This window comes from Lepisma saccharinum, chromosome 7 (assembly GCF_977018435.1).
Source record: "Lepisma saccharinum chromosome 7, izLepSacc3.1, whole genome shotgun sequence".
Taxonomy (NCBI): domain Eukaryota; kingdom Metazoa; phylum Arthropoda; class Insecta; order Zygentoma; family Lepismatidae; genus Lepisma; species Lepisma saccharinum.
The window spans coordinates 78,318,381-78,338,040 of record NC_139235.1 but is presented as its reverse complement, the minus strand read 5'-3'; the positions used below and the strand labels follow the sequence as shown (position 1 = coordinate 78,338,040).

The 19,660-nt window shown below is 39.3% G+C and overlaps 2 protein-coding genes across 2 annotated transcripts in view; both read right to left on the bottom strand.

Moving 5' to 3' along the window:
* Positions 1–482: 482 nt before the first annotated feature.
* On the bottom strand, positions 483–5,402 carry LOC145990282 (uncharacterized). The gene is made up of 3 exons (XM_083125972.1): positions 5,205–5,402; positions 921–1,130; positions 483–667 (listed from the first exon to the last, which is right to left on the bottom strand). The coding sequence occupies exons 1-3, from the start codon at positions 5,273–5,275 to the stop codon at positions 643–645; spliced, it is 306 nt and encodes a 101-aa protein (XP_082982098.1). The 5' UTR covers positions 5,276–5,402; the 3' UTR covers positions 483–642.
* A 3,558-nt stretch (positions 5,403–8,960) lies between these two features.
* Positions 8,961–19,660, bottom strand: part of LOC145990517 (uncharacterized) — a 59,411-nt gene continuing 48,711 nt past the window's right edge. Inside the window, exon 2 of the mRNA XM_083126213.1 lies at positions 8,961–13,280. Coding sequence (XP_082982339.1) covers positions 10,816–13,280 — 2,465 coding nt within the window. The 3' untranslated portion in view covers positions 8,961–10,815. The remainder of the gene's footprint in view (positions 13,281–19,660) is intronic.

Genomic DNA, 19,660 nt, shown 5'->3' with positions numbered 1-19,660 from the left:
GAAACATGCGTGAGTTCAATATTACTTAAATAAGGCGAAAATTATTCACATAATAAACGGAAGAAAAATAAATGCCAACAACGTTTTTTGGGAGAAAAATAATTTATATACACATTTTTTTTTAAAAAAAGTGTCAAATTTCATTGAAAAAGGCAAAAAAAAGGCATTATAATTAAAAATAGGCAGTGGGGTCCCAAATAGGCAAAATAGGCAAAATGAAAAGGCTTTCAAAACATTCGAAACAACATAAGAAACGTATATCCGGAAAAAATGTATCAATATATGCAGTAGATAAAAAGAGGCATTTTGCCAAACTTCCGGGCTCTAGTTATTATGGTAGCCACCCTGAATTAATATCCTTACGCTGCTGAAAGTAGATCCCCTCACATCATTTCTCTATATATACGTCAAAGCGTTGTGTTGTTTACGTTTACTTTTGTCATTGCCTCAATATTGTCTGTGTCCATTAATTAATGAAAGAGTATCCCAATCGTGTGTCTTGATTGCATGACATTTTATTACACTCTTGTTGATTGAAAATCCGAGAAATTTACAAAAATTGTGTTACTAAAATTAACCAATAGATGGCACTAGATTCTTGTATGGTCAATTTTCTCTATAGTAGTGCTGCATCTGCATAGCTCACGGTAGCGCTGGTAAAATCTTTCTGAAAAATAGAAACATTAATGTAAATTGGTACACTCTTTTCAACACAATGATTACATATTTATTAGATTGTAAATATAACTGAGATTGCAGGTCGTAAATATAGAGGAACGAATATATATATGTTTAAAAAAAAGTCCTGTTTTGAAATTTATTAAGCTTCGATTTTTCTTTATTATTTAGGCAATTTAATTTGTATTTCTAAGTTTTTAAGTCACAGAAACCTTAGCCGTAATAATAATAAATATAAATACCGGGATACATCTTCCTCAAGAATGGTGTACGGAATGCCGTTCTCCTTTAAATATCTCTGCAGTGCTGGGTAGTGTTGGGGTGGCACCAACACTTTTGTTGGTCGTCCTATTACAAGGGGCAGGAAGAAATCATACTCAGGCTTGTCGTATATGTTGTTCAGACAGAGCTTGGTTAATATATCTGGTATATCTATCTTTATGAACTTGTAACTGAAATGAGAGATGGGGTAGTTTTAGCTGGCATTAAACGATAGTTTAATGTTCAATACTAGTAAAATTATTCTGCATTTTGAATTAGTTTATATGTGCATATTTATGTTAGTATATTATGAACTAATTACTACGTGTACTTTAATACTCTATATTGTAAAACTGAACAATTTGTACCAGCATCCAGATACTAATTTGAGTTGAGATGTTACAAATTGTACATACAGTATGTAAGTTATAGTTAACAGTGCGCCAGTGTGTAGAGAGTGAACGGCAAAGATAATGGTACGCAAATTGTCCACTGCTAATTTATTACTTCTTTATTCTACCTGCTATATTGTTTTAAGGAATGCAACTATGTTGGTTCGATTTGGTTGGTTGATTTGGTGTTTTAAGTCCACTTTATGCACAGTAAGGCTAATCGGGACTGGACCTACGGTTTAAAGTGGGGTCCGAACTACTATGTGCCCCTTGATTACAAGGCGACGACGCTACTACCATTGCGCCATCGGGGAGGCCCTATGTTGATTCGATTCATTGTTTCAATTCATTATCATCATATTGTGCAATACACCTACCGACCTGTTGGGTGACAATGAGTCAAAGCAAGAGCTGTTTCTTTTGCTGTTGGGTGTACATTAAACAGTCCAGGTCGGTAGGTGCCGGGGCTTGTCCCGAGTTGATGCTTTGCTGGCAGTGGCGGCAATTAGGGGGGGCGAGGGAGGGCAGTTGCCCCCATCTTTTCGCCACATTTGCCCCGCACTATGCTAAACCTTATCTAGACAGGGAAATATACTGTCCTTGCCCCACAGTTTTGACACTTTGCCCCCCCCCCTTCCCGACGGTTTTGGAACCCAATCGCCGCCACTTCCTGGAGATGAGGCCTGCTCGAAAGATTTATTAAGCTATGTTCGAACTCCCATTCGTCTTTCCTTTCTTTAAATCTCCTCGCAGCTGTGCCTAATATCGCTCAGAGCGTTACAAAATCTCTGTAAGCAGCCAAAAATATCTGTAATATATAATTTATATGTTTCTTAATTGTGAACTGCATATTTTGCCAGAAATGTTGCGTTTTTTTCGTGAATCTTTTTAGAAAACTTTGTTTAAAAATACTTAAAAATTGAAACATTAAAAAAATATGTAAAACTACGCACAGAGCGCAAAATGTGTCAGTTGACACAAATATATTAAATCAAATAACACATCAAAGTGCATAATCTGCTGATGTTGCGCGTTCTGTGCATCAAGATATACTTGTATTAGTTGCTGCTCCGTATGATGTACTTAAATGCATCCATGAGAAGACCAGGCACGACCATTTCAAAGAAACCAAAATTACACGTTTCACTGTGTCGATTTATGTATGCATCAAGTTCATCAACCTTAAATTGATGTATTTCGAGGATGATGAAATGTCGGAATAATGCAAGTGGAAAATAGCAATCGCTATTCATTTTTTCTTGGTGTCTACAATTAAGCTATATATTCCAAGACGCTTAAAACTAATAGAAGGCTTAAATATTCAGAGATCTTAGTGTATAAGAAGAGTATTTTGACCTGTCAAACCCTCAAAATATAGCATGAAAAAGTAGTACCAATATTTGACACGTCCTTTCTCATTGCACTAATATTTATTGTTATTAATTATCTTTTCTCTTGTACAAATGTTTATTGTTCTTTAATCTTAATTTCTGTAATTTACCTATCACTGATAATGTCAGGATAGTGACTAACCTGTATATACTCATCTTGTTAAGAGCTGTTGCCATGGCAATTACGATTGTGTTTTGTCTGTACTTGGAATTTCGGGCTCGTTTTTTTCTTTTTTAATAGAGTGATGAAGTTGAATTATAAGAAGTTTAATTTCTTTGAGTGACATGGATTATATGTTAGAAATATAAGTATTTAGTTTGTAAATAAGTAAAATAGACTTCCTTTTTCTTAGTGCAAACTTTGGTTTGAACAACGAAGATAGATATTACCCCCATACCCTGAGAGGCATCACGTGTATGCTTTCGAGTCTTTCATGTGAACTTATTATTTGTCCTGGTAGTTAAATCATGTTCTTTTGACTAAAGAACGTGTCATATTTGAAACTCCAAGTTGTCCCTTATTTCTCTCACCACACACAGTGTACAGGGAAGTCTAATGGTTTTGTACCTACCGATAACGCACGATGTACTGGTGGAGTATTCCAACTTTCAAAAGGTTTAAATGTACTAAAGGACAATCTATGCCAGCAGTGGAGTAGGCACTATTGGGAGAAATGAATGTAGCAATCCGCCTCGATCCACTTAGTCCATCTTTGAGTGGGCCAAAGGTGTGGAAATCGGAAGGTGCGAGATCTGGCGAATATGGAGGGTGGGGTAAGCACTCATACTTTAGGTCCCCGATGGTAGACAAAGTGACACTGGCAGTGTGTGGTCTCGCATTGACATAGAGCAAAAGCACACCAGTGGACACCAGACCACGTCGTCTCTGCAGAATTGCTGGTTTCAGTTTTTCGTGGATCAGTATGTCATGACTGATATGGTGGGCTGATCCTACACTTATTTCCATCTGGGAAGGAATTTCACTGACAGTAATACACCGGTTCTCCCGTATCAAGTCCCCCACTTGAGCAATGTTGCTTTCCGTGACTGCAGTGACAGAGCAACCTGGAGGAGGAGAATCTTCAACACAGGTTATGCCCTGTTTGAACTTCTCAGCCCACTCGTATACTTCTGATCGACTCACACAGTTGTCACCGTACTGAACTGTCATGCGGCGATGAATTTCTATCGGTTTCACGCCTTCACTCAACAAAAATCTCACGACACTTTACTGCTCCAGCTTGGAGCACTCCTGTAAGTGTGCCGCCATCTTGTGTAACTGTTTCCCAGCTTTCCGTGCGCGAGGCAGGCGTGCCAGCTCCAGCTATGAATAGCTTACAGATGCCTTCACAAAATAACATACATATAACAATCACGGTCGAATTTTAGATTTTTTATACTAATTTTCCGGTTATTTATTGAATGCACCTTAAACACTGTCCAATTACAGATGGCGTAATTATTACACTGATATATTTAGTTTAGTTGCTTACACTGTAAATACAAACTTGCATAGACAAATACAGGACTATTTGGCTTTAACCTTTTAAGATTTTATCAGAACAAAGTGTTGACATTTCTCTTCAAATGGGGACTCGAAGTTGGTCCGCCACCGACTGATTCTCGCGGTAGAATTCTCTAGACTTACTCTTAAATTATTGCTGTTTGTCATCATTACTTAAACGTTGGCTGCTATCGATCCTGAGCTGCTTAAGTTGAAATAAAATATGAATGTTTTAACAGGAAAGTGTATGGAATCACTTCACTTATCGTGAATATAATGGTCAGAAACTGAAATTACCTCAAATGTGGAACTATATTTTCGGGCGCATCACCTTGCAATCTCACGATAGATTTTCGGGTCATATATTTTTTTTAACGGCGTATTTCACTGTAATTACAAAGCAGTGTGCTGTGTACCCCGTGAATTCTTCACACTAACTATAGGCCTACTGAACATTAAAAAAGTACTTTAAATTATCATAAAATATCTTAATACGGGGTTACCAGAAAAGCTTTGCAATGTTAACGGTGTAATTTTCCCAATTTAAAAGTAGGCAATTCTGCTTGAAGCTCAGTTTCAATTTAGGTTCTTAGTATATCGTCAAGGACATGTATAAATCCACTAAATACTAATCTATGTTCGACTCTAAAACTTATATGATCGATTACTTTTTCAAAACTATAGTTTAGTAATCGATCATATAAGTTTTAGAATTCTTCTTAGAGTAATCCGTAGGGTGCTGCCAGTGCGTAGAATCCATTGAATACTCCATGATAAATTATAAACACACTTAATTTTTTCAAAATTAAGAGTACAGAAAAATTCCAATATCTGGAGCTGGGACTCGAACCAAGGATATTTAGTTTGGCAGCTTCACAGAGATAAGCAATTTATCAGTATCCAACACAGGCTCATTACGATACAAAAAATTCATGTAAATACTTAGACAATACCACCCTTGTACCGTTATGTACCTACCATTTGTAGTTTTTCTCGGTAGATGACACTGCAACTACATAAACCAAAAAGAAAACGATATAAGCTCTCATCTTGTTCCTCACGCCACTAGTCTCTGGCAAGAAGACCTTCAATGAACACTTGGCAATAATGTTCCATGCGTCGATTGTCAATTAGATATTTTTGAAAAACAGAAACAATCCTCGCAGTTGATTAATGATAAAGGTTCAGGTAATCGCAGAGGCTTGTGGTCCAATTGAACGAGCGGGAAATTTAAATTTGACTCACTACTGCAGTATATATATCTTAGTGGAATAGGCTGTTAGGAGTGAGGAGATTTATAACGATGGTCTGTCTCGCAGGATTACTCTTTGTTAGTTATTGTAAGAAACAACCTTACCTGATTGATCGAAAGGAGACCAATTCAATTGAATTTTCTGGTTAGATGTTTCGCTAGAGACAAGCGACGATAAACACGAAGGGGAAAATAAAATAATAATTGGAAATGAAACTCAATTGGACGTCGGATGTGTAAATTATTTACGCGTGGTGGTAAGCATTGTATCTTCTTGTGCTAAATCCCAATTGGGATAGTGGAAGGAAACAATTATAGAATACCAAAATACACATCTTGATGGTCATAAATGTTCAGCATTTCCCGTTAGTACTTTACACTTCGGTTCGATATCTTACCTTATATATGTTAAGTAATTTCAGACAAGATAAAGATCCAAGTTTCATATTGGAAAAGAAGAATTTGAAGATACCTACTCACTCAATTTTAATAGGCTTCACTTATATAAATTGTAATATTGATAATTTTCAATACCATATGTATGTTATTGAACTGAATATACACTGAGGGTACAAAGTACAATCATTACAATATTTGTACACGTGAATATGTAAATTATATTACTTCAGCTGTAGATTTTTTAACACACCTACAGTACAGATTACAACACACTTGAACAACATTCATACCAACTTATACAAGGTTGTCTGTGTAGCACACACGGTTCATAAAGCCTTATATAACATTTAAATCATCACACACAGTGTTTATAGCCTCTCACACAATTTCTGATACTACACATATTACATAGTCACATACGACAATTTCCAGTCAAATGAGCAATTTTTATAACTTCTTACAAAAATTTTATGCAGTGTTTATAGTTTCATACACAATATTTATAGTCGTATACACAAAATTATAGTTTTATACACATTGTTTATACTTTTTTCACGTATAGAATAAAAAAAAGTATTTATATGCTTTCGAAATTTTGCTTTATGTGTTTCAAACAGCAATAGTATTTTGTTATTCAAATGCACTTTTTTCTTTTTCAACTTTAAGAATTTTAACCATACCATATTGTGCAATAAATATGTAAATATATTAGGAAATCATGCCACTGCTATTTCTGTTGCAGACATAATTCCCATACTAACGCAGGGTTCTGATTTTCACAAAACAATAATATCACTTATATACGTGATATCACATAGACACTACAATTGAATAAATTGGTACGTAATATTACAATATCAGACATATAAAACACCTACCTCCATGTCTTCAAAATTTCGTGAATTTAAGATTATTACAAAGTTCATTCTCAAGATTTCAGGATGGATTTCCGGACGATATTATTTACAAATCATTTGCAACAGACGCCACTAGCAGCTGATTTGGTAAGAATATAGGTTTACTTAATAATCAAGCACAGCACGAAGAATCTAGAATAACTTTATTTAGGCTTTATCATCTGAAGCTGCCTAACATATTCCGAAACATTATTGTCCCAATATGTCACTTGAACTTAAGATAACTTAATACAGGTGGGCCAATTGTGTGGAACCACCCAAGTAAAACACAAACAGGCTGACACACTCGAATGCAATGTGCCGACACATGATGTAGAGGAGGGGATAAACCTTCCAGACCATGCAACCAAGATGGCCGCCATCTTGAATATAATATTTTCTTAAATGGGAAGTTGGTCATGTGACATTAGGCTAGAATTTGATGCTTTTTGGTATTGTCCAAGCCATTTATGATGGCTAAGCTGTCTACCTTATCCAAAAATTTTGTGACGTCTTCCCCGGCTATCTCTTGCAATGGGATACCCTCTAATATCGTGGGGGGAACAAACCGAGAGTGAGCCATAGTTTCAAACTGTGTTGGGGTTGTTCATCTAATTGCTTTTCGCGAAGTTGTTTCTCTAATATTGTTGCTGAAGGCGTCTAGCGAGAATTGGGTTACGCTTGAACTTGAGGGTTCACCTTGCACTTGGACCACTAATATCAAGATTAATGCTTACAGACCCTTGAGCTATCTCTAATAACTGATCAAGAGTTAAAGTCTCGACATCTATCATGGCATGAAAATATTCTTCCCCCATTAATGTTAACTTGAATGAAACCTTTAAACCCTATGCATTCTAAAAAAATGATTGTTGCAATGACATACTAATGAAAAACTAGACAAGTTAGCAAAAATTTTGGGGAGTTTTTTTTTTTAAAAAACTTATTAATAAAACTAAATTTTTCACTTATTTCATATTTTCGCATCTTCATCACGTATCATTCTAATGAATGATGGGATCGAACCTGCCACTCCCAATGGGTGATGTAGCTCTCTCATTAACGATGAGAGCACTTGTCATAACGACAAGTTAAACGCTTGGCAGCAAAAGGTACAATTGAAATAAAAATACCTTAAACAGCTAGAAATGGCAAATAGTCACTCGTTGGATATCAGAACCTTTGCTGTGTGGCTTTTACGCACACAGCTGCAAAAAGGGAAATATTTATGTAAAAGTGTATTTCGGTGTACATGCTCTGTCTAGGTTGTTTTTTGCCCGGTAGTCGGGGAAGCCAACGGTTGTGTTCCCTCATCGGCTTCCCCGTTTGAAACGTAACAATAGGACCTTGCCTCGGTGGTTGGGGTATAAATACCGGTTCCGACTTGTCGTCACCTTTAAACAGCACATCTGGGACATAGCAAACAAGGTTTCTCAACGATTGGGAAGCCTATATCCAATACTACGAAGCAAGTACTTCCACTTCAGACCAGAATAGCCATCTACAAGATCGTTATCCGCACCTTTATCACCTATGCGTACGTAGTATGGGAACACGCTGCGAACTCTAACATCAGCAGGCTGCAATCTGTCCAAAACAGAACGTTACGCATAATATACGGCGCTGACAGATTTATCAGGAACATTCAAATCCACGACGACCTCGACATGGAAACCCTGTTTGAATTCATGATGAGGGAGGAGACAAAATTCTGGGCATCCCAACGTCACCACCCGAATCCTACAATCAACTTTATTGGCCAGGTACCACTGGCAAGAAGAACATACAGGACGCCAAGACTACAACAATAGCAGTACAACTCCAAAGACAAGCAGTGCTACGCCTGGTCACAAAATGGATGGATCACCGCGATATTCGATGTTAAGCGGCACTGAGTCTGGTCACTAGTTGGATGGGTGACCGCTCCACACGAGAAGACCTACTCTTCATCCGGCAATCTGACAGATCTTCTAGAACTAGAACTTCTAGTTTCAACCCATATTTAACCTAAATACCTAGCCGTTAAGCATCCTCTCACCAAAATTTTTCCTAACCAACTTAGTTAAGAGCCCCTTACCTAAAACAATACATACCTTTTCCAACTCCCCTCAGGGGCATTACCTTACTTTAGTCAATCTCTTGCAGCACACCTGCTGCCACCTTTAAAACCTTAAAATTGTCTCTAAGTAATCCCTCACCTAGACATACGTCAAGTTTAAATCCTATTACCAAGTCAATCCTTACACTTGCGACAGTAGCAAGTGACAATTACCTGACAATCGACTAACCAAAAGCCATGACAAAAGACAAATACGATTCACAATCACACGAAGGCAAAGTCTCACGACTGGAACTTCAAACCACAGCAACCGCCATGACCCAGGATGCGAGGATGCAAGGATTACGGTCTCTCATATCTCTCAGAATCCCAGACTTCGATACAAGGCCCGATGTATTGAGGCAGTTTTTATGGATGTATAGAAATACACACAGATTGAGCGCCGTAGTTTAGGGACCTCTGCGTGATAAACTGCGGGGACGGGTTAGCGCTATGGTAAATAGTGTGCTCGTAGAGTCAAGTCTTGATAAGTGCAATTCTGTGTGTTATGAGACAAAAGTCAACCGGGAGCAGTTGATAATGGATCTGTAATGGAAAGATGTAGGCTATACGGCGAAGGGTAAAAGTGTAAATAAAGGTTCTACATAAAGGGAGATATACGTGAGACGTCAATTCGTGTCAACACCTTCGAACCCGAATCATACATGGTAAGGATTAGGATAAATACCTGTCTACACTTAGAAGAATGATGATGAAGTTAATATCGAAGAGTAAAATAAACCTATCTTTTCTCCAGGCTTGGTAGGTAGTTCACCTAAGTCAGGTAGACTGCTGTCCTTCTCTCTTCCCCAAAGTGCTCTTGCCTGTCTCTAATCAAATCGAAAAGTGAGTCTCCTGCCAGTCTGTCCGCACCTCTAAACCCCAGTCAGAGGAGACTTCCTATACGCTGATACGTGAGTTTTTACCTTCCTATTATTGTAAACAGCTTACTACTTGTTTACCTGTTGTAAATCTTGTAGCCTCAATATATCAGGAAGTGGAAGTCTGCTTAACACTCGACTGTGCATAATTCAAATACCTGAGAGGTGGGGACAGTTAGAGTAAACAAGTGAATGAACCTTGGTGAATTGAAACTTCTAGAGAAAGTTAAAATAAAATAAATAATAATCCTATGGATTGATACGCCTACGTGATATAACTGTCGTATTGATTTTCAGTTCAATTGAAATATTTTCTAAAATTATGAACTATAAAGCTAAGCACATTGTAAACTTAACAACGGTAAAAGTTTTAGTAATGATTTCAGCACCATCCAAAAGATGGCAGTGCAAGTCAAAGTTTTAAACTGTTAATAAAATAATTTATGACTATTTGGTAGTGATGGAAGTATGAAACTTACTTTCGACTGTTTATGACAGGTAAGCCTGAGCCTGGTAAAGTTATATTAGGCGTGATATTGTTAGAATAGGAAGATAAAGTTAAGCTATCTGCAGCAAAGATAGGTTAAATTGGACAGAAAATAAACTAGACGAGATTTACTGCTCGCAGATTTTGGTTCTTGTGATTTTAAACTCACTTTATGTCAGGATAAGCTCATCTGGATTTGGCCAACTGTTCAAGGATCCGAACCACTATGTGCCTCAAACCTGGTATCGAACCTGGAACCCCTTGATTTGCAAGGCAATGACGCTACCACTACTCCATCGGGGAGGCCATTGGTGGCAGTAGCCTAAGGTACATTTTGAAATCTCGTAGCTTGTGATACATAACAGTACCCGTGCTGCTTATAGTTGAGTATGGAGTTAAAAGTTCAGAGAACTTGACCACAGAAAGTGACCCGGAGATGTAAGTAAAACCAAGTTGCTAAGTCAGGATTTGCGACAACTGCGTGGATGGGTCAAGTATTGTGTACTGTAATTGATATTAGGATCATACATACATATTGATATCTTTAGAATTGTCTGAATATCTTACTTCAGACACTTATTTAGAACCACTGACTTCCATATTGATCATCGGTTTATATCGACGCACAAAAACGATGAAAATTATCATCAGAATAATTAAAAACAAGGTTCCAATCGCCAGTAGAGTCCATTTGGATGTTGCGTCTACAAAATCGCAAACGCTGAGCATTTCGTCAAGAGGCAGACCTTCCAAGTTCTTCTGGGGACAGTTTATAAGACCGTTGCACACAAGCTCGTAAGGTACGCAGGTATTGTTATCTGGGCAAGTGAATCCACAGTTCGGGTTCTCCCAGAGTTGGTTTCCATCATCGTGGGGTTTCCTTTTCACAAAGTACTTTTTCATGAACTCAGACCACAACAGTTTGAATTTCACCTGCGCGTGAGTCGCAAGTAGTTCCACTGTTACCTTCTGTCTGCTGTTCGCTTCGTCATCCAGCATTGGCTTGTCCCAATCTGGAGGAAGAACTTCAGATGTTGCATTGTCTTTACAAAGCACTACCATGCTTGATGCCTTTTGAGGTTCCCCGAATCGAATTGTCAGCTTGTTGAATGAGCAATCGTCCTGTAAGGTTAGGTATTGGAATTTGATTAATATGTGTCGGCCTACCCTGCTTTCTAACACCCACTTACAGTGAACATGACTTCTGCTGGATGTGATGGTGGATGGAAACACTATCGATCCGTAAACACCATTGGCACTGTATTCACCACATCCTGCCTGCAGAAACTCGTACTCACCTTCAAACAAATACAAGTCAAAATTCTTATAAGCTACTGGCAAAATTTTCTGAAGAACTAACTGTAACCTCAGATCAGGTCCTGTTGAGTAGAACACTAGAGGCAACGACACTTCACCGCACAAGCAGTCAATTGGCTCTGACGCACCATCCAATAATATCAGCCTATCGTAGTGTGGATCACTAGTCAGTACACAGTTTCGTCTCTCGTAATCAGCACAGTAGTGCAACGGGTCAAACCTAACTTTCGTAAAGGTTATTTTAACCTTTTCAAGTGCGTTTCCTAGAAATTGGAACTGGCAGTTCAAATATTTTCTCTTCAGCTTATACCTGCTGGACAGCAAATTGAATTGTCCCCGAGTGTTGAGTGAGCTGTTGAAGACCTCGTCACAGTATGTATCTGAGATTGGCTGGCCTGCATGTTGTGTATCTATAAACATGTAGAAGAGGGTATACGAAAATTGCAGGCCATTGTATGATCCTCCTGGGCTATGGAACTGGACAGTCAAGTCTTTGTTAGTAGACAGAGTAGATTTAGGACGAGTAGAGTTCCCGCAGTAGATTCCCTTGAGGGCCTTCACGTCCGCTTCTAGTCCGTCAAAGAGTGACAAGTAGTCACCGCATGTACTGGTATCCGCAGCGTAGAACTTCACAAAATTAAGCCAGACTCTCTCTCCTGGCTGTCCAACGATCCTGTACGTGCAGACAAATCCAGGTGGGTACCAGTGCCGGAGGGAGTATACATGCCCATGTCGTGCTTGGTCATTACTCTTGAACTCCAACATGCATCTGGTGGTACTCTGAGGCAAGATCGAAATATTTTGTCCAGGTTTGCCTCGCCTCGTCTCCGATCCCACTGATAAGTGGAAACCGTCGTGCATCATCGTACCGGCTGGTGATGTCACGAACTCAATAAGGGTTTCCCGTTTGCTGGAGACAATTTGCGGAAAGTATCCGGTTCCGCAGAATTTTCCTATGAGGACCTTCTTGTCGTCCGTTCCGTCATAGACCACCACATAGTCGAACGGACATTCATCCACGATTATCCCAGATCTCTTTCTCTTCTTCTTCCTTTTCCTTCTGCTCACGTTACTAGGACATCTGGTGGAGTTTTGGCAAAGTGTTCCAGGGTTGACCGGTGACTTCATGACGTCGAAGGTGTCATAATGCTGACCTCCTATCGTCATCCTGACGTCAGACTCGTTGAATATGACGTAGTATCGACAAGTAAGGTTCCTCTGGTAAAATCCTGGATATCCCGGGGAGATGACGTCACAGAATCCGTGACAGTTGAGGTAGACCCGATCACACTGAGTCCCTTGGATAGTCTTTCCGGGAGTCACTAGAACAAGTTCTTTGTGACGTTCTTGAGCAAATAGTCTTGGTAACACAGAACTCTGAGCTAGGAAGAAGGTATCCTTGTTGTAGCGGTCTGCGTGGAACACGAGGACCATGCGCCGTCCTTCGTGAAGGAAGAACCTGCTAGAACCTTCAAGGGAACCGCAGAAAAACCCAGCTGTCGGCAGTAGACTCTCGTCGTCGGCTATTTGGAAGTACCCTCCTTTGCATGACGTCCTGTTCGCCAGCTGTCCAACGCTGAAACTGCGGAAGGTGATCTCGAAAATTTGGTCACTGAGACCGTACGCAAGCAGATGGAACACGCAGTGGACTTCTTGGCCGTGATTGGACGAGATGACCCTTGGGCTCTTGATGAGGCGTGAGGTCCGGATGGTCTTGTTACATCCTGAAAAGAAAATGAAAATATCAAATAGTGGTTCTCTAGAAATATCCTTTGTCAGTGCTCAGGTAATATTTGAAACTCTTCTGTCGACCGGTTCTCGAGATAATCATGACCAGGTACCTTGTAAGCTGACACAGGCTTGACAAGGAAAATGCTCAAATTTTCGCTGCAGCTTAATATGAACTTAACAACATTTACATTCAAAGTTGTAACCTACGTTTTTGTCAAAAAGGATGTAATATGGAATATTGTATTAAGCATGGTGATATTATTTTCAACTTTGATACACAAATGACAGAACTTTCTGGACGAACAACATTGCAACAGAGCGCAATATGGCCGATTGTAGTGCAGTATCATTGACGTCTTCTTCTGGAAAATAGTTCAATAAGGGCAAAAAGCGTAAATAAGCTAATGGAAGGATAAAAAAAAAGCATTCAGGGACAGTCTTATGCAGGGTGAGCCAGAAACAATTAGACGATTTTAATTTGACGCCATACCGACATCATTGTAGGTGGCGTGCTGAAACACACCCCCCTGGGTGGAGCGGTTTAAAGCCTTCAGCGTTAGTCGGAAGAGCATCGAACGTTGGCTGTGAAACGTTCTTTAGAAACAGGGTTCGATACCCGGTGGAGGCATATAGTGATTCGGATCCCACTTTAAACTGTAGGTCCCATCCCGATTAGCCTTACAGTGCATAAAGTGGACAGCTACCGTAACGCAGCTGTTCTCTGACGACATTTTGACATCGGAAGGAAAAGGAGTCCAGGAGTCCTCCTGTTGACAATGGATGCAGTAGTCCTGAATTGTGTGACCCAATTCATCGTAGCGCGCTGTGCTAACCACTCCACCAACGAGGTCGAGCATGTTATTGTTTTTCCACTGAGTTGTTCTTTATTTCTTCATTTCAAAATTCGTACCATGTATATATCATTAACCATGGCATTGCCAAAATATCGAGCTGCGAGGCTGAAAAATTTAGTTTATATTGCTTAGAACGTTGTTCGTGTGACCGTTTCATTTGTTGTGAAACATTCTATCTGATTTATTTTACATGCCTCCCCATGTACAGTGGTAGCGTCGTCGCCTTGTAATCAAGGGGTCCCGGGTTCGATACCCGGTGGAGGCACAAGTGGTTCGGATCCCACTTTAAACTGTAGGTCCAGTCCCGATTAGCATTACTGTGCATAAAGTGGACTTAAAACACCAAATCAATCCAATCAATCCAATATATTACATGCAAACAGATTTTCAAATGAATAAAGAGAGACTACGTTACAGAACAATCCACAATTGTTTCGTCAGAACAATAGTTGACATTGGAAAATCCTTTTACATTGGCCAACTGTGCTTAAAAACTCATTGCAAAGTGGGATGAGAGAATGGATAAATAACCTACAACAGCCCCCAACTTGTTACGTTACTGGTAGAGGATATCTATGTGCATCCTAGCACAACCAATAGAGGAAGCACAGTTTTATTGACCTATTTAAATTTATTCAAACCTCTTTCCCAATTAAATTTCAGACATACTCATGGAAGAGTCCGTTTTGAAATATTTCTGGCGTGTGATATGGACTCAACGAAACATTGTCTTCCTGCTTTTTAGGGCCATCTAGGAATAACTTTAGAAACTAGAGAGAGGGGGGAAGGGGAAGAAGAAATTTATTTATTTTGATTTTTGTTACTTATCTTCACTTTTCTGCCACATTTGGCTAATTGCGACGATGAGGATGAATGATGATTAGCTTAAATTGACTTTAATTTAATTTTTTGTTATTTAGCATCGCTTTTCAGCCACTTTTAGGTAATAATGACAATGGGGAGGAGTGATGATTTGATGAATAAATCGATAAAGGAACGCTCACAAAGGGCACCCATGCCCAGGGTGGGATTCGAACTTGGGACCCCTGGCGCGATGTGCTAACCGCTACGCCACGGAAGTCGGCTAGATGTAATTGATGAGCATACACCTATGCCCATACCAGAACTCAAACTGAACACCCTCGTTGGCAAGATCATGAGTCCAGCATTCTAGTGAGAAGTGAGGGGAGACGGAAGAAATCTTTGACAAAATATGCTTCAATTTCAATGTATGCACATGAGAGCTAATCAGGATTGAACCCACAGTCTTAAACCTGATCCGAACCACCGTTATTCGTCCCCAAAGAGATTGGTGATTACAAGATAAAGGCTCTGTCCGAAATGTCCAAAAAGCAGTGACGTGCACTGAGGAGTAGCTAGTCTAGCAGAGATAGATCAATCAATCTCACATCTCGAATTATATTCAAATCACAATATTTATTGTCTTGTTAAAGCCACAGTTCATATGCAACACTTTCTTTTCCACGCGCTTCTCGTCCATCGGTGTTCTCCGCGGGCAAAGCTGGCTGGATACCCTAGCTCGCTCTTCTTCCGCCAGACCAGTTTCCAGGTAGAAACGACCGGCCCAAGGAAAAGGAAGATTTCTACCTCTACCTCCCTTGCCCCGTCGCTCACCGCTGCAATGGTTGAAGCCCGGGCTTTCAGGTCCCCCAGTCAATCTCCTATAGGACAGATAAGGGATTGGTTTCTCATAGATTTTTTGTAAATCCTCTAAAGAACACAGGGTAAAATTTTCTGCAGTACTTATGTTCTCTGTATTTACACAACCTTTTATACGTTGTACAATATGTATGTATAATATGGGATGTAGTTTTATTATTTATGAAATGGGAACGTGTTATGTGCAGACAATAACGTTATGCTTTCTTTTTTTCAAGTATGGAATATAGCTATAATGATTAAATTACAATGTGTGCTCGGGCTCTCTCTCACTCTCATTTTAATAGTTTGTTTTTTTAAATATACTACTCTTGTCCTCTAACAGTCATAAATACGGATGTATTTATTTGGGCGAGAGAACGCGCGTTCATATTGTTGTTGGTTTGGTTTATTTTACTTCGATTTTCTGCCACATTTGGTTATCGCGAAAATGAGGATGAGTAAAGATATGATGAAATTGATGAAGGGGCCTCATATGAATAATCCAGGCCAGGATTCGAACCCGTGATGACTGCGCATTCTTATGTGTTGTATTTTGCAGTGAATAATGAAATAATTTGGAATGAAAAATGTATCTCAGAACTCAAATAGCCAAATGAATATTTTTGAAGAAACTACAAAAAAGTGTGTTTTGTTACCTGTTTTGTTTCTGTGCATAAAGTGTACTTAAAACACCCAAATCAACCAACCGTGGGGGAGTCGCGCTACGACACCAGGAGTTCCGGGTTCGAACCCCGTCCTTGGCATGGGTGTTATTTGTGTTTGTCCCTTCATTAATTTTATCGTATCATCTTCGCAATTAACCAAATGTGACAAAAAAAGCGACGCTAAGTAACAAAAATTAAGTCAAAGCATTGATTGATTGCTTGATTTCGTTTATTTTACTTCGATTTTCCGCCACTTTTGGCTAATCGCGAAGATGATACGATAAAATTGATGAAGGGCCACACACAAAGAATACCCATGGCTAAACTGAGTTCCGAACCCAGGATCTCTGGCTTAGAGTCAAATCAAATCGTTTTTTATTTTCTAATGTGGGCGAGGTTTACGTGTACTTTTTTTCAGTACTCATTCATCATTTTGCAATCTTTTCCTCTTATTGACATTCCTTTTTTATGAATACTGGGCCATAAGGGGGGGAGGGGTGTGACCCACACCAACCCCACCCCCCTTGAGCACGCCAATGACTGCTACCCCAAGTGTCGACGTCACCGCACGTCACTGCCAAAAAGCAGCTTGAAGTATGGTCTTGCCGGAAGTGACGTCATCTAGAGCAATTCGGAAGCTCCAATTAAACGAGGAACGAGACCGCAGCATGTAGCACGCGAGATTGCAGGCTTGAATACTTGACGCGTGCACTTGATTTTCATTTGTTTGAAACCATGAAAGCTGAATGTCAGTGAAATGTTAGTTGTAGACTTTCTGTGTTGAAATGTAAGTGTAAGAATTTTTTAAAATGCTATGTGATTTCTTTAGTGCAAAAGCTAGTGTTTATAATGCTGGAAAAACAATGTGGTCTTAGTTTTATCTACTGACCGTTAGGGAACGGATTTTAAGGTGCATCACCTTTCGAAAAATATAGTTGTTTTCATACCGGTCGTTTGAGATATGTATTTTAGGACATGGAATCAAGTAAAATGAACACACTTTGTTGCACCCTTTCGTGAGATAAGCCCCTTTTTACCCCCTCTTTGATGCTTCAGCAGCTTTTTCCTTCCTTTTCTTTCATGTTTTGTTAAAAAAGTGGACAGAAAAGTAAATGATTTACACTCTTCTTGAGCAGCTACATAAAATCCTATAGTCTCATTTTATAGAGCAGAACGAGAGCTACAAAATGGTATAATATAATCATTGCAGCCTCAATAGTCCCCAAGATAATGTAGCAAAACCCGCGAGAGAAAACACAAACTTCAACAAAACCTATTCGGCAGAACCACAGTTCTCTACGCGGTCCGCGCTCAACAACAGTTCTCTATGCGGTCCGCGCGCATTATATACAGAAGGGGCAGAAAAAGAGGGCATCGAATAAAGGCATTTTGTCAGCACCTTTTTGAAAACATTTTCAGAACCTTTTTTCTCCTTCCCAGCCATAATTTGCACCTTAAAATCCCTTCCCTACTGATCGTATTTGACGCTGCAGTCGAAGTACAATTCGCTTCCAGTCCAAGGCTTCGAGTATGTAGTATGCTCGTTTCAAGTACAGTTTTACATCTTTCGGGCAAGGTCAAAGTATTAACCAGTACATTACCGAGGAGGCCCCAAATGAAAGAGACAGATAGAGAGAGAGAGAGAGGGATACGAAGAAAAAGAAGAAGTAGGATTAATGACCAATTTCTCCTTCAGTATACCCTTTGCAGCACAAACTCTTCCAAACTTTCTATCTAATTACCACAATAAAATAGGAAGTCACACGCTAAGGGTCACATTGCTAATCCGGTTCTGGGTTAGCAGGTGTCGGATCGCGACCGCGAGAAAGTTTTTTCCCTCCGTGGAGGGTAAATAAGTTTCTTGCCTATTAACACACGGGAGGGTGAAGGGAGAGAGCAACAGAGGGTAGGTTTTTCGGACGAAACAGCAAAGCAAAACTAGCTGGAATATCTATTCTGCCAAAGAGAGGAAATTTCTTTGAGGGGAGGCCTAAATAACATGTGATAATTTATACTAAGGATTGCTTTTTTGAAAATGGCCTGAAGACACGAAGTCAAGACTAGAACGCCAGTGAATTGTCTACATGAGATCAGGGAGGAGACACACCAAGACTGATTGTCCGAGAGACTTGTCTCATTAAAACTTTGGCAAATTACGTAAAATTAATTGAAATGCGATTTAATCATACTTGCCAATTTAAAATGCGTCTTATTCAGACTTGATAAATCGAAATGCGACCCATTTAGACTTGGTAAATTGAAATGCGACTTATTCAGACTTGGTTAATTGAAATGCGACTTATTCAGACTTAGTAAATTGAAATGCGACTTATTCATACTTGCTAATTTAAAATGCGACTTATTCAAGCTTGATAAATTGAAATGCGACTTATTCAGACTTGCTATATTGAAATGCGACTTATTCAGACTTGGTAAATTGAAATGCGACTTATTCAGACTTGGTAAATTGAAATGCGACTTATTCATACTTGCTAATTTAAAATGCTACTTATTCAGACTTGGTAAATTTGAAATGCGACTTATTCAGACTTGGTAAATTGAAATGCGACTTATTCATACTTGCTAATTTAAAATGATACTTATTCATACTTGCTAATTTAAAAAGCGACTTATTCAGACTTGGTAAACTGAAATGCGACTTATCCATACTTGCTAAATTGAAATGCGACTTATTCAGATTTGGTAAATTGTAACATTTAAACTTGGCAAATTAAATGTGACTTGCCATAGCCCTGTGTAGTATTTTTGGTCATTTTATCGTCGCCTTGTAATCAAGGGGTCCCTATCTCGATACCCGTTGGTGGCACATAGAAGTTCGGATCCCACGTTAAACTGTAGGTCCAGTCCCGATTGGCCTGTCTGTGCATAAAGTGAACTTAAAAACAAAAATTCGAATTTGAATATTTTGACCACTCTCTCTCTCTCTCTCTCTCTCTCTCGACCACAGGTTAAGTTCAAATAATTATCAACAGATGGCGTGGCCTTAGTGTTACGTCACCTGAGCAGTTAAGGTCCGGACCCCATGGACCCACCCCTAAATGCTTCCTTGGTAGTATGAATAGTCAATCATTGCTTTCCATGATGGGTAAACATTTGAAGTAGCTATGGTAGAATCAGAAAGGGGGAAAAACTGAACACTTACATTAGAAGCTCTAATAATCGTAGTCCCTA

What these genes read in the sequence shown, in the direction of transcription:
- LOC145990282 (XM_083125972.1), bottom strand. Translation starts at nt 5,275, where the DNA reads ATGAGAGCTTATATCGTTTTCTTTTTGGTTTATGTAGTTGCAGTGTCA. An exon ending in ACCGAGAAAAACTACAAATG is followed by an intron (nt 1,131 to 5,204) that starts GTAGGTACATAA and finishes CTCTCATTTCAG; the next exon opens with TTACAAGTTCATAAAGATAG. An exon ending in CTTGAGGAAGATGTATCCCG is followed by an intron (nt 668 to 920) that starts GTATTTATATTT and finishes TCTATTTTTCAG; the next exon opens with AAAGATTTTACCAGCGCTAC.